General features: G+C 41.2%; 1 protein-coding gene across 6 annotated transcripts in view; it reads right to left on the bottom strand.

Moving 5' to 3' along the window:
• Positions 1-4980: 4980 nt before the first annotated feature.
• Positions 4981-14155, bottom strand: part of EOGT (EGF domain specific O-linked N-acetylglucosamine transferase) — a 36314-nt gene continuing 27139 nt past the window's right edge. For all 6 annotated transcript variants that reach the window (XM_077858108.1, XM_077858106.1, XM_077858109.1 and 3 more), the window contains 4 exons: positions 13386-13447; positions 10143-10262; positions 7794-7896; positions 4981-7136 (listed from right to left, as the gene is read on the bottom strand). In XM_077858108.1, the coding sequence (XP_077714234.1) occupies positions 6990-7136; positions 7794-7896; positions 10143-10262; positions 13386-13447 (432 nt within the window). In that variant the 3' untranslated portion in view covers positions 4981-6989. The remainder of the gene's footprint in view (positions 7137-7793; positions 7897-10142; positions 10263-13385; positions 13448-14155) is intronic.

The following is a 14155-nucleotide window of genomic DNA, read 5'->3' as shown; positions in this document are numbered from 1 at the left end:
CTTCCCCCTTGCTTGCCCAGCACAGTGTCTTCCATGGAGAAATGCCGCCCCAGTAGCCTTGGGGTGGGTTCCCATTTGCAGATGGCAGGACGGAGGCTGAGACCCTCCGTGGGGTCCAGGAAGTCACATTGGGTAATATAAACGTTATCCACAGGCTCCCTTGGGTTCTCTTCCAAGAGATGGCCAGGGCCCATCTCCGAGTAAGTCCAAAACCTGTCTTACCCCGGCGGGTGAGTGCTTGGAACAGGCTGCTTGCTCTTCTGCTCACTAGTAAACAAGTAATCTTCACTCCCCTGTCCTCCAGATTTATTGCATGCACCAGTCGCCGCCACCATAAAACTCTTCTTTTCAATAGACCGCTGTTTGAATTGCAAAAGCAAGACTATCCAAGAACATATAATCCAGTAAAAAGTAAAATGATAGTATTACAAAGCGATTTCCGAAAGGCGATTTATTTGCCCAGAGATACCTGACAGGGAGAAGCAGCGGTGTCCATCTCCGCTGCGTGCCTTGCTTTGGGGATGGTGCTATGAGATGCTCCATCACCACATCTTACTTTTATTTTACAAAAAAAAGCAAGATGTGGTGACATCCTTGTAAACCAGAAGAGGAAAAACTGGTCCCATTTCCACAAGGTGAACCATAAACACTTCTGAAAGCAACTTGCCTGCAAATTCTCTCTCCCTGAAGTTGCCTATAACCCCCTGCACTTTGGAAAAATGATATGTGTGGACAAAGACATTCCTCTAGAGAATTTACATTTTTCTATCAGCGTAGAATTGCTCCTACCATGCATCAGTCCCTCCTTGCTTTTCTTCCCATTTTCCACCTGCCTGGAGAGTTGAAAGTTGTGATATGTGCTTGTTTCCTTAGTTTTTCCTTGATTTAAGGCTCAGTCCAGTTTAGATATCCACCCAAAGCTGTAGATGCTTCAACAGAATTGTGTCCTTGCAATTCGCTTTCCAGATGATTTCTGGAACCTGCCCTGTCCCTGTTTGCCAAGGCCCCACCATGGGTCAGGCTGATTTGCTCAGCTAGTGATCCCTGGTCGAATCAACTGCGACCTGGTAGCACCATTGACTTAACTCAACTGCAAGGTGCAACTGACCAAAGCAACTTCATCCCCAAAGCACTGCCTGGTACCCTTTCTCCAGAAGGGAGCTGTGGCCACAGCAAATATTTACATGTGCCTGGAGAGGGATTGTTGCAACGCTGGTCTTCATGCTCCCTGAGAAAAAGATCCAGTGATCAAATAAATTTGAAGCAGTATTATATCTTCCTGTTTAGAGATTCACAAGGCACATTACTGTATCAAAAGTTTGGAGTAGCCCCACAATAAATAATTCTAGTTAATGTGGCTTGTGGCAACATTTTCCAAGAAGACTATTTTTTATGTAACATCTTATTGATACCCACTGCAACACATTTGGACAAGTGCTGGCCTAGACCTCATGAACTGTATAGTGCCACCACCTTTTTCACTGTCGCCTAAACTTGCAGCCCCCAAATCCTGTGCATTGAAACCCCCTGGGGACATTTGACTGCATAGGGTCAGTTAACTGTACCTCCACAGATTCCAATATACTAGGTCTGGGGAAAGGCTTGGAGATCAGAATATAAAGTTTCCCTAGATGCTAGAGCTCTAAATAATAATAGTTTTATATGTCATAGTACAATCATCACATTTAATGAACTTATCCTATGGTGCCAGAGACTAAACAAGTGTGGCTGCATTTTTAAAATGTTATCCTTGGGCAGCCCGGGTGGCCCAGTGGTTTAGCACCTGCCTTCAGCCCAGGGCCTGATCCTGGAGACCCAGGATCTAGTCCCACGTCAGGCTCCCTGCATGGAGCCTGCTTCTCCCTCTGCCTGTGTCTCTGCCTCTCTCTCTCTGTCTCTCATGAATAAATAAATAAATAAAATCTTTATAAATAAATAAATAAATAAATAAATAAATAAATAAATAAATAAATAAATAAATGTTATCCTTAAATCTACTCGGCTTGATAGATACGACTACCAATTCATAAGTAAGAAAATTGAAGTTCCATGTGGCTAGGCGACATGATCACGGAGCTTATGTGTTGCAAGGCTGAGAAGTCAGTGTCTCTGACTTCTATGTCTGAGTCCTTCAGTGCACACAACTTGCCTCTTTGAGGAACCCACCTTTCTAGGTCTGCTACTACTGCTTTTTTTACTGGTGGGCAGTCAACAGACCACTGTGGAATGAACAAATGCCATGAAGGACCTCCAAGGTCCCTCTCAGCAAAGCACCCCCCGAAACCTGCAACCCAAAGTTGCAAAAAATAAAGGATACTCAATACTTTGAGAATCGCCATTAAGTCACACCCACACCAAGACACGACTGTCAAGACTCTTTTTGTTTATGCTGAAAGCCCCGTGTAATCAATGTCCCACTAGCCTTCTAGGTGTAGCCTTCAAGGGACTCCTTTGCTTACAGTCTGGCTCTACTCAAATAACAGCAATTACATATATGATAACCCATAAAACCTATACAAGAAAGAAATTAGCCCCTGAAAAGAATTGACAAGCTAATGTGCTAGACCCTAAAATAGAGCTCATGTCCCAAGTACACTCCTGTGCACATCATTGAGAACACATTCCACTAACAGCTTCTGTCACTAGACATCATCTTCACGGGGCCAAATGCTTTTTGTACAAGATGATCGGGAGTTATCACACAGGATTCAGGTGTTGGCTGCAACTAAGAAATTTCACACTGACATGTGAAACTGCAGTGAAAATTTTCCCACTTCCCTCAATCAGGAATGGAGCAAAGATCCATCACTACGCAGAAGCAAGGTCTTAACTCCTGGCCCTCAGGTGTCTGGAATCTACAAAGAGACGGAGACAGGGGGCCTCAGGCCACAAAGAGGCCACTTTGGAAGGGCTTGACTGCCACCTCGTGGGCAAAGTGTGCATCGCCGTCCAAGGCGAGGCCCACGCAACCTGTGCACTGGTCTAAGCCTCTTCTTCTATGACAAGAATGCTTACGACATCTTCTGACATGCCCCAATAAGCTAAAGGAGAAGAAAGGTATTAGAGTGTCTGGCAATGGTCCTTGGTTGGGAATAGGTTATTTGAAACCTAAGGCAACCATACCTGAGTTGATTTGCTTAAATGCTCCTAGTTTCGAAAAAGCACGTATTTTCCAAATTCTCTCTCCATGGACTATGTTTTGAAGAAAACTATTTTGTAACCACAAGAAGGGGCCTAACTTCAGGAGTGTTTTCTCTATTCTCTATTTCCCAACTAACCTTTTTCTCTTCTTTTTCCTCCCTTCTCCTTCCCTTCCTCCCTCCCTCTCTTCCTTTCTTCATTACCTGCAAACTTTCTTGTTTAAATTCCTTCACAGGGGCAGCCCTGGTGGCTCAGCAGTTTAGCGCCGCCTTCAGCCCAGGGCCTGATCCTGGGGTCCCAGGATGGAGTCCCATGTGGGGCGCCTGGCAGGGAGCCTGCTTCTCCCTCTGCCTGTGTCTCTGCCTCTCTCTCTCTGTCTCTCATGAATAAATAAAATCTTTTTTAAAAATAAACTCCTTCACAGAGAAAGTCCTGTACCCAATCTGTTACTTCCTAGCCGTGTAGCTCTGAGTAAGTTGCTTAACCTCTTTGCTCTCTGTTTAAACATCTAAAGAATGGTTTTTCCATTTTTTAAAGCTTGAGTGGGGACCAACAAATAAAAGATCACATAAGGTCCACATAGCCTTTGACAATACGAAGTACCCTGTATACACCTCTCCATCCCAGAGTCTGTTTCCCAGAGAACACTTCAGGGATCCCTCTGTGGTCTGTTCAATAGCTAGAGTTCCCCTGTTTAATGTCAGATCGTTACTCCTTCCTGCAATTCAACAATTCCCATTTTATCAGAACCAAAAGGCCAGAGTCTTGCCACCCGCACCCCTCCCAGATCCTGTCATCTCCTACTCCTCCATCCCTGGATCACTCCAGCTGTACTGAACTATAAAGTTCAAAATAAAAACTATAAAGTTCAAAATAAACTGAACTTTATATAAACTATAAAGTTCAAAAATTCCTTGCTTTTCCTCAAATATGTTAGGCATGCTCCTGCCTCAGGGCCTTGCATGTACTGTTTTATTTTCTTGGAATGTTCTTTGCCCAATTATCTGCCACTGTTTCCTCGGTTGCCTACTCCAAAACTTAACTCAAATGTTACATCATGGAGGAATTCCTTCAACCTCTGCTTAGGTGCACTTGACTCCACCTCACCCCAGGAATCCACATCCCTTGCTCCTGCTTTCATTGTCTCTATAGCATGTACCAGCACCTGGAACATAGTATATTTTACTTATTTATATTGTTTTGTGTCTGTCTCTTCCTCCAGAAAGCAAGCTCCATGAGGGCAAGAACATTTTTCTGTTCTTTTCACTGCTGTATTCCCAGATCCTGAAACAGTAGCTGGTACACAGTAGTTACTCGATATTTATGGAACAAGTGAGTAACACAATGGAAGACTATGGATGTGGAACCAGAAGGACTGTGACCTTTAAGGAAGTCCCTTAAACAGCATCTGATTTTTTTATATGAAAAAGGAGAATAATTTTTATGTCATTTATAAAAATTATACACTATTACATGTGAAAGCACCATATAATAAGCTGCTAAATAAATGCAAGGCATAATTTTTGCTGAAAATAAATTCATCAGTGAGCTACTCCATTTTTATCATCTATAGGGGCATCTGGGTGGCTCAGTGGTTGAGCATCTGCCTTTGGCTAAGGCTGTGATTCTGAGGTCCTGGGATCAAGTCCTGCATCAGGCCCCCCACAGGGAGCCTGCTTCTTCCTCTGCCTATGTCTCTGCCTCTTTGTGTCTCTCATGAATAAATAAAATCTTAACAATAAAATAAATCTACCAGATTGCCAAAAAGTATGTAACCATCAGACACACACACACACACACACACACACACACACAAAAACCTTAAAAATTGTTCTGGTATTCAAATAAAATATAAAAAGATTTATTCCAAAGCCATACCCAAAATGTACAAACAATGAAATGCATCTCAAGACTTAATAAAAAAAAACTCGTTACATTTAAATTTTATAACCATTTAAAGATCTTTTCCTCCCATATAAAAAGTCTGATAAAAGTTAATTCCAAAGTGTCAAATGTACTCTTGTTTATATAAAAAGCATTCTTTCTATAAATGCAAAATATTTAAATATAACAGGTGTATTATGAAATTGTCCTCAATTTCTGAAATTCTTCCTGTCTACAGAATTGCATTTCTACATACTTCTTAAGATGAGGTAAGAATATAGACATTAATAGTTTTTTCAGATACTTTCCTGGGATGTTTATACCTCTCTGACGAAAAGTGCAATGCTGCCTTTGCAATGCTTTTCAAGTGAAATCGTTTCCCAGTGGTTACTCACTACTTTGTACAAAGAGCAGCCATATCAGTCATTTAAAAATTCATATGTTGTAATTCTTTTTATGCAATTTTAACACCCAAATCAAAGCTATTACTACAGTGATTCACTACTTTCTTTACAGAGATTTTAATAAATATTCCTAAACTCTGAGGACTGTTCATAATCCTTTAAAGCAGGAGTCAGTGAACTTGTTCTGTAAAAGTCCAAAAAACAAATCGATCGGGTTTCTCAGGTTCCTTCTCTGTTGCACACACTCCCTCTCTCTTTCTCTTGCAATGCTAAAATGGTTTTTTTCTTTTTCAAATTCTCAGCTCTGCTAATCCTGTACTTGAAAAAACAGAAGTCATTCATCTCTAAATTAGATTTCTCAAGTGTTAATAAAATGTAAACTCCACATTTTGCAGCAAATGAAATCCATGGTTTCTGACCCCTGCATTGAAAGTTCATAAACAGTGAGAAATTAATCCTAAAGAGTCGGTCTGCATTTCAGATATCCTTTGTAATCAATGGCACTTTCTCATGGCTTCTTTTTCATTTTGAAATGGATAATTCACAGGTGTCTTTACTTTTTTTTTTTTTTTCCGGTCTTTATTTTTGACAGGGGAAAACTCTCTTCATGTAGCTAATTTGAAGCCTGCAAACTCAAAGGGGTAACTCAAAGGGGAGTACTTCCATGCTAAAAGAGGTAGATGCATATACACATAGGTGTATCCATGCACACTGGAAACGACCCTTTGGTACATCAATTCAACATAAATGCTCTCCAGGACAAAGACGGAATGAGTGGAAACCAGCTAGAAGGTATCCAAAGAAGTCCTAACGGATGTTCTGATTTGCTTTTATCATATGTAGTTGCTACATTTTCGGAAAACACTATTTGCATATGAAATATGTTAGTATAAATTAATGCAGCAGCATGGTTTATACAGATTCTTGGTGCATATAACCTGGAGTTCTCTAAGCAGATACAGCAGAGAATTCTGTGGAAGTTAGTTTGGACTCTGAGAGGGTAAAACAGATGTTTATAATATTGTTTGATCTCTAACATGGAGTAGGCTACCTATAGCTTGGTACTGAGAATCATAACACTGTGTGCGTGTATGTGTTATATATTTTCCTTTCCTACCACATACACTGTTATGAACAGATTTTGGCAAATAAAAAAGCTTCTGTGAATTTACTCAAATATAACACAAACAAGTTGGAAGCCTCTAGAATTATAATCCCATGGTATCGTACAAAAGCATTTACAAATTCTAAAGCCAAGAAAGGTGAAAATTTTGGTATATCTAAGAAGCTCAAATGTACTAAGTGAGCCTATGCCTTATTTTTGAACTATAAAGAGTAGTTTTCAGTGCAAAAATAGTATCTTGATAAATAGTTATGACACAAAAATCATAGGGAACAGTTAAAGACTCTAAAACACTTCAGTACTATCCTGAAGGCATGTTTTGGCATAGAAAAGGTAATTTGGGGCTAGGAAATAACAAGTTGTTTTACTGATTTAACTGGGAGTCTGGGTGGTGGAATGTTTAAACAAATAGACTTTTGCAAACAGATTCAGCACATTTATAGCTCATCACGTTTTTTCTTAAATGGCCACTTTGGGTGTTGTAATACGTGGTCTGCAGCCTGAAGGACGAGGTACATGAATTCTTCTACATCAAAAGAGTAGTTGGTAAATTTCGGATGTTCCCCCAAAGTTGGGTGGTGGCCCTGAGAAAACAAACCAAAACATAAATATGTAAGTCACTGAGGCCATGGTTTTCAGGGGTTTCAGTAAAATAAAATTATTTTACTTTGGCAAAGGCAAGTGTCCCAATAAAACTTTATTCATAAAAACAGTGGTGGGCCAGATTTGGCCTACTGGTCTATAGTTTGCTGACCCCTCCTATATATATATATATATATATTTTTTTTTTTTTTTATTCATGATAGTCACACAGAGAGAGAGAGAGAGAGAGAGTCAGAGATACAGGCAGAGGGAGAAGCAGGCTCCATGCACCAGGAGCCCGATGTGGGACTCGATCCCGGGTCTCCAGGATCACGCCCTGGGCCAAAGGCAGGCGCCAAACCACTGCGCCACCCAGAGATCCCCCCTCCTATATATAATTTAATAGATCTTCCTAGGCCCAAATTTCCCAAAGTTGTCTTCTCAACATAAAGATATGGAGTGTTGAATTTCCCTTTTACCTCAACTTGCAAATATAAAATACAACTCATCGTTCCAGAGAAGAACAGTTTATCTTTGGAACGAAGTTTAGTGGTACTTTTTCACACTAATTAAATACTTTAAACCCATTAAAAGGCAAAATGAGGTGAAAAGGAAAACAAAAAAAGCAAAACAAGGTGAGTTTAGTCATTGAACTTTACCTTATCCTGAGGAAAGACTTTGTTCTGCCTTCGCCAAGTGATGTAGTGGATGCCTCTCAGCCTGGCCAGGTCCAAGTAACAGCGCTCATCTTCACAGTTGTACCTAAGGATGCAAGGTCACCCACACATGAGACTTGTGGCCAGGGGTTTGGCCAAACCAACACTTCTCTGGGAGATAACACATCTCTCAAGTGTGTTCCTATGAAAGGTTGCGTAACTACTACACGAGATAGATGGAGATTATTTTTTAAAGCTCCTCGTAACTAAGCTACCTTAACTTAAAAAAACCAAATGGGGGGGATCCCTGGGTGGCGCAGCGGTTTGGCGCCTGCCTTTGGCCCAGGGCGCGATCCTGGAGACCCGGGATTGAGTCCCACGTCGGGCTCCCGGTGCATGGAGCCTGCTTCTCCCTCTGCCTGTGTCTCTGCCTCTCTCTCTCTCTGTCTCTATGAATAAATAAATAAAGTCTTAAAAAAAAAAAAAACCAAATGGGATCAAGGAATGGAGGGAAATGAAGTTTATCAATAGGGCTGACCGCCTGTGAACTTGATATTATCTCCTAATACGTAGTCTACACACATGGACACGGACTTGCGTGTAGAGGGGGAGGCACCACATCCAAGGGCACAAAGCTAGGGAAGTACAAATAGTTGAACCTAGGTCTGCTGAGCTCCAAGGCCTAAGGGTTATCAATATATCTCTTTCCTTCCTCCCTCTCTCCCTTCCTTCCTTTGCCTCCCTCTGGGAGAAATGATGCACTGAGATAGAATCCATATTTATTTGGCTATTTCTCAAACATATGTGTATTTCAAATATTTTCACAGAATGTTGGAAGTTCACAACTTTTTCTCTAAATCATTTCCCATTTATATACCTAGTGAAGTTGTTTTTAAAATGATACCAGAGGGACACCTGGGTGGCTCAGTGGTTGAGCATCTACTTTAGCTCAGGGCGTGATCCCTGGGTCCTGGGATCAAGTTCTGCATCAGGCTCCCCACAGGGAGCCTGCTTCTCCCTCTGCTTATGTCTCTGCCTCTTTCTGTGTGTCTCTCATGAATAAATAAAATCTTTGAAAAAATAAAATAAAAATAAAATGATACCATAAAATCTAGGTGTTTAGACACAAAGAGAGAAATGAGGTAACAGTAACTGCTATTGGCACATCCAGAACTAAAGATGAGGCTTAGTGTCCAGTGCAGAAGTACCCAAGGGGGAGGAGGCCATGTCTCCACCACCCACCCAGTTCATGGAGCATGCCAGAAAGATTGTTTAGCTGTGGATGAAATTAGTGAGCTTAAGGCAAAGTGGCCAGCTTATGTTTTAGAGCTCTTTCTGAGACATATGGGTTCTTGAACTTTTTTTTTTTTTTTTAAGATTTTATTTATTTACTTGAGAGAAAGAGCAAACATATGCGTGGGGTCGGGGGAGAGGCAGAGGGAGAAGCAGACTCCCTGCTGAGCAGGAAGCCCGATGTGGGACTTGATCCTAGGACTCTGGGATGATGACCTGAGCTGAAGGTAAACGCTTAACCAACTGAGTCACCCAGGTGCCCCGAACTCTCATTTTTTAATGTGGTAGAAAACACATCAAATTTACCATCTTGTTCATGTTTAAGTGCACAGTTCAGTAGTGTTACGTGTATTCACATGGTGCAGCCAATCTCCAGAAATTCCCCATCTTGCAAAACTGTAATTCTGTTCCACACAACATGAACTCTTCTTCTTCATTTTCATCCGCACACCAAGGGCCCCTGGCAACCACCACTCTACACACTATCTCTAGGAACCGGACTACTCTGGGCACCTCACACATGCAAAATCACACAGTGTTATGTCGTTTTGTGAGTGGCTTATTTCACTTAACATAATGTCCTCAGGGTTCATCCATGTTGTAGCATGTGACAGGATTCCCTTCCTTTATAAGGCTGAACAATGCAGAGGCATGCCCATATATTCCAAGCAAATATTCCATATTTTGCTTATCCGTTCATCTGCTGATGGACATTTGGGTGGCTTCCACATTGGCTATTGTGAACACTGCTGCCATGAACACAGGTCGGCAACATACAGGCTCCCTTTTACCATAATAATGACACAGAGGGCAGAGAGACAGTCACCGTCTGAGAGGCAAACAAGAACGAGCTCTGAGGACAGAAGTCACAGACTCACATCTCCCACATCATACTGAGATGGGCGGAAAGGGGTATTTGCTTGCTGTTTCCTTTCTAGAAGCTTATATGATGTGACTTTCCTGTAGTGATTAAATATTACGCCTTTTGAAGTTCTATGACAGTCTTGGCAGGCATTAAAAGCATCATTCGCCACCTTAAAACTGTCTCCAAACACTTACAGTTCAAATACGGCAGCCCAGTCTGGAAGAAAAAGTAAGTGGGTAAGACCAGCTCCATGCATTCCAATAAATATGTCCGTGTTGTGAGTGATCCTCAGCTGATCTAAAAACCCAAGTTCCCTGTGAGCATATAGAACAACAAAAGACAGATGGGGAGAAGAGAGAAACTGTTAAGATGACTTAGCTCATGACTCATGGTCAACAATATTTATACAAGTGCCGTTCCCAATTTAAATCATATTCCACTATGACTTTTTGCCAATTTAAAGCCTGTTCCAGTAATTAATAATTATTCAACAACTTAACATTATTTCTGAGTTAGCTCACTTTGTTTTAAACTTAAATGCAGGTATTTCATTTTTTTAAGATTTTATTTTTAAGTCATCTCCGTACAACGTGGGGCTTGAACGTGAGTTCAACAGTTGAGATCAACAGCTGCAAGCTCTACCCTGCCAGGTACCCCTAAATGCATTTATTTTAAAAGGAAACTTTTAGAGCTGTCTTAAATGAAAAGCCAGCAATACAGGACAAACAAAATTGTAAAAACAAATATAATCAAAGGAAAAAGAATCAAATCTAGGAAGATCCACAGCAAGGCAAAGCTCTGAACCTGAGGCCTGCTCTTTTTCTTTATGAAAAAAAAAAGGGAAATGAGCAGGCACTAGAGAGATGTTATAATATAGGGGTATCAAGATGAAGCCTAGTTCTTTAAGATAATAAAAGGATTTTTAAAAATAAAATAAATTCTCCTTGTGTGACTGGAGTTTATTCAATGCCATCTGGGTATACCTAAAATTAGCTCAGACACCACCAGGGCATTGTCCTGCCTTTGCAACAGACTAATCCACAATTTTATGCACATTAAGATTGTAAAAGTACCATCTAAATACAAGACCCTAAAAGACATGCAAACTCTGAACAGAAAATCAATGCCAAAAAAGTCCACTGAAATGGCTGACAAGAAACACCGGAGTAAGTATAACCCTCTGAATACATTGAATGGAATTAGATCTCCCAGTCCTGCTTACCCAAAGGAAAAAAAAAAATGTCCAAGATTATTTTGGATTTAAGAAAAGAATGTGAATTCCCAGCTTCTCCCCTATTTTTTTTTAAAGAGACTTTATTTATTTGAGAGAGACAGAGAGAGAGAGCACACAAACAGGAGGAAGAGCAGAGGGGGACGGAGAAGCAGACCCCATGCTGAGCACAAGGCCCAATGCTGGGCTCAATCTCATGGCCTGAGATCGTGACCTGAGCTGAAATCAAGAATCGGACACCTAACCGACTGAGCCACCCAGGCACCCCTCAGATCCCCCTCTTTAAGAGCTTCCTCTTGAAGTACAATGGAAACCCCACACCCCACACAGGGAAAGGAAGACAGGGGGCAGTATTACAGACGTCTTACACGAGGTACACGTGCTCTGGTTTCTCCAGGAATGCCAACCGATGCCAGGGGAAGGATGGGTATGTGCCCAGACAGATATAACCCTGGAGTCACCACCTGCGGACAACGTCTGAGGATAAGGAGGGAAGGCTCCATCTACTCTATCCCTCAGATTGGCAAGGTCTGAATTTATTGTCATTTCTCCTTCATCTGGGGAATCCTACATATCCTCAAAAACCAGTCAATGCCAGAGCCTTTGAGGTGCACCCCATCCCCAGATCTGTCAGCCTGACATCGGGCCTGCTTCTTCCTCCATGTCTTCCTGTGGCGATGATGGTAGCCACCACTGCACAGTGTAATTAGTAAGACAGGAATAGTTTTGCCACCCTTATAAAACTGGAGGGAGAGTGAGATGAGATAAAGCATACCAGTAAGTCTCAACAAATGGTAACCGTTCTCACGATTGCTGTTTATTTGTATTCGGTCTCTCTGGTCCTCAAGACCAGAGCCATGCCGCCCTCCGTAACTAATTCCTACTTCAAAGCCTGTGACCAGCTCATGGCAGGTACATGATAAAGACTTATTGGATAAATGAGTGGATGCATGATGAGTAAGGTGCGAACTCCTCTGCTTACAGTTAAGTTCTTTTTTTTTTTTTTTTTTTGAAGTAGGCTCGATACCCAATGTGGGGCTTGAACTCACAACCCTGAGATCTAGAGTCACATGCTCTGCCAACTGAGCCAGCTACACGCCCCTCCTACTGTTAAGTTCTAATCTGTCTATAATAGATACCCATATGCTGGTATATGTATACTATTTCTTTTTTTTTTCTTTTTCTTTTCTTTTCTTTTTTTTTACTTTTTCTTTTTTGACATAGAAACTGTTCACAGTGTTATATTTGGAGAACAAGACAATGACTGTGGGCGGGCAAGTGGAGGAAAGAAATGTTGTCTCCTTTCGAGTTTTTTTCTAAACTGCTTGACTTTTTCAACCAGGAACAGGTATTATTTTACAGTGTTGTTGTTTTAATATCAACAGGGCTTACCTACACAAGAAATGTTAGGCATACTCAATCTTTTTAAGCCCTTTGCTTGTGTCAGAGTTTGAAAAGAAATACAGACACTTTGCAATATTTTTAGAAATCTCATATTACTCTATGACCCTCAAATTATTCCCATGTAACTAATTTTAAGCCAGGAGTTGAAACTCAGCAAACTAGCAGGATAAATGAGGCCAGGGTTATCTTTTTTTTTTTTTTTTCAAAATTCAGGATTAGTTGCCACCTTTTTTTTTTTAAAAGATTTATTTATTTATTATTGAGAGAGAGAGAAAGAGAGTATGACATGGGGGAGGGACAGAGGAAGAGGGGAGAGAGAATCTCAAGCAGACTCTGTGCTGAGCGTGGAGCCCAATGTGAGGCTTGATCTTAGGACCCTGAAATCATGACCTGAGCTGAAGCCAAGTCAGATGCTTTCCTGACTACACCACCCTGGCACCTCCCCACCTTAGGCCAAATTTTAAAAATTCAAAAATTTCTAATGAAAACGCAGATTAAAAAAAAGAAATATGGATTTATCACTTCTCTTGAACAATGAGGTGGTATACCAGAATACCAGACCCCACACAGGTGAAGAGCAACCACCCCTATGTGCCAAGGTCCTCACCTGTCAGGGCCCCCACCTGGTCCCTTCCCTCACTGATGCATCTGCTTGTCCATCCCACCCCTCCCCGCCACACACACACACACACCCGGGTCTATCAGTGTCAACAGCAACCATTTGAAAAAACCCTATTGATCCCCTATTAACTCATCCAAGCAAAAGACGACAGTGTCTGCCCAAGAGTGGGATGTTACTTACTTATATTTGTAATCGACAATCTGAACCTCAAGTGTAGATACCGTTTTCAGTGCGTTTACCAGCTAAGGGAAAAAAAAAAAAACACAGAATTTCTTTTCCTTCCTTCTCTTTTATTTTCCTTTGAGTCTGAAAATTTCTTATTTTCATACAAAACATTTTTCAGAACTTACTTATCATTTAGGTCTACCATCTTAATCTTTAACTGAGTTCACATGCAGATTCCAACCTTCGGTCACACAACCTCCCTAAAACCCATTCCCCCCAACACCCCCTCTCTACACCAGGTTGTCACTCAGGCTGAAAGCAGACAATTCCTGCTCAGCACAGAGGCCACTAGGTGTTAGCTGCTATTACCACTACTTACTACTTATTCCCTCAAGTTTCTTTTTTTTTTTTTTTTTTTCCCTCAAGTTTCTAACATAAATTTGCTAGGTACCTACCTTGTTCCAGACTTTACGTTAAGAGTTCTCTCCCTATCCATTATCTCACTTCAGACAACTACTTGTGCTCTCAACTTTATCCTCTGAAAACACTAAATTCTTGGCAGAAAAATGTTTTCAATAGTTCTACACAGAAAAAAAATTATTCTTTTAGCAAACAGCAACAAAGCAACAATTAACCTAGTATCAGAAATACAGCCATGGTTCTCTATGTCCATCACAATTAACCATCTTAACGCAACACTGTGGGTTGCTGCTATTCAGAAAATTTTGCTCCTTTATCCTGTTGCCCATTCTTGTACACTATAGGACTGCAACGGTAACAAAGTG

The sequence above is a fragment of the Canis aureus genome, chromosome 19 (genome assembly GCF_053574225.1).
Source record: "Canis aureus isolate CA01 chromosome 19, VMU_Caureus_v.1.0, whole genome shotgun sequence".
In the NCBI taxonomy this organism is placed as follows: Eukaryota; Metazoa; Chordata; class Mammalia; order Carnivora; family Canidae; genus Canis; species Canis aureus.
Note: the sequence above shows the minus strand (reverse complement) of the source record. Positions and strands in the feature narration are given on the sequence as shown.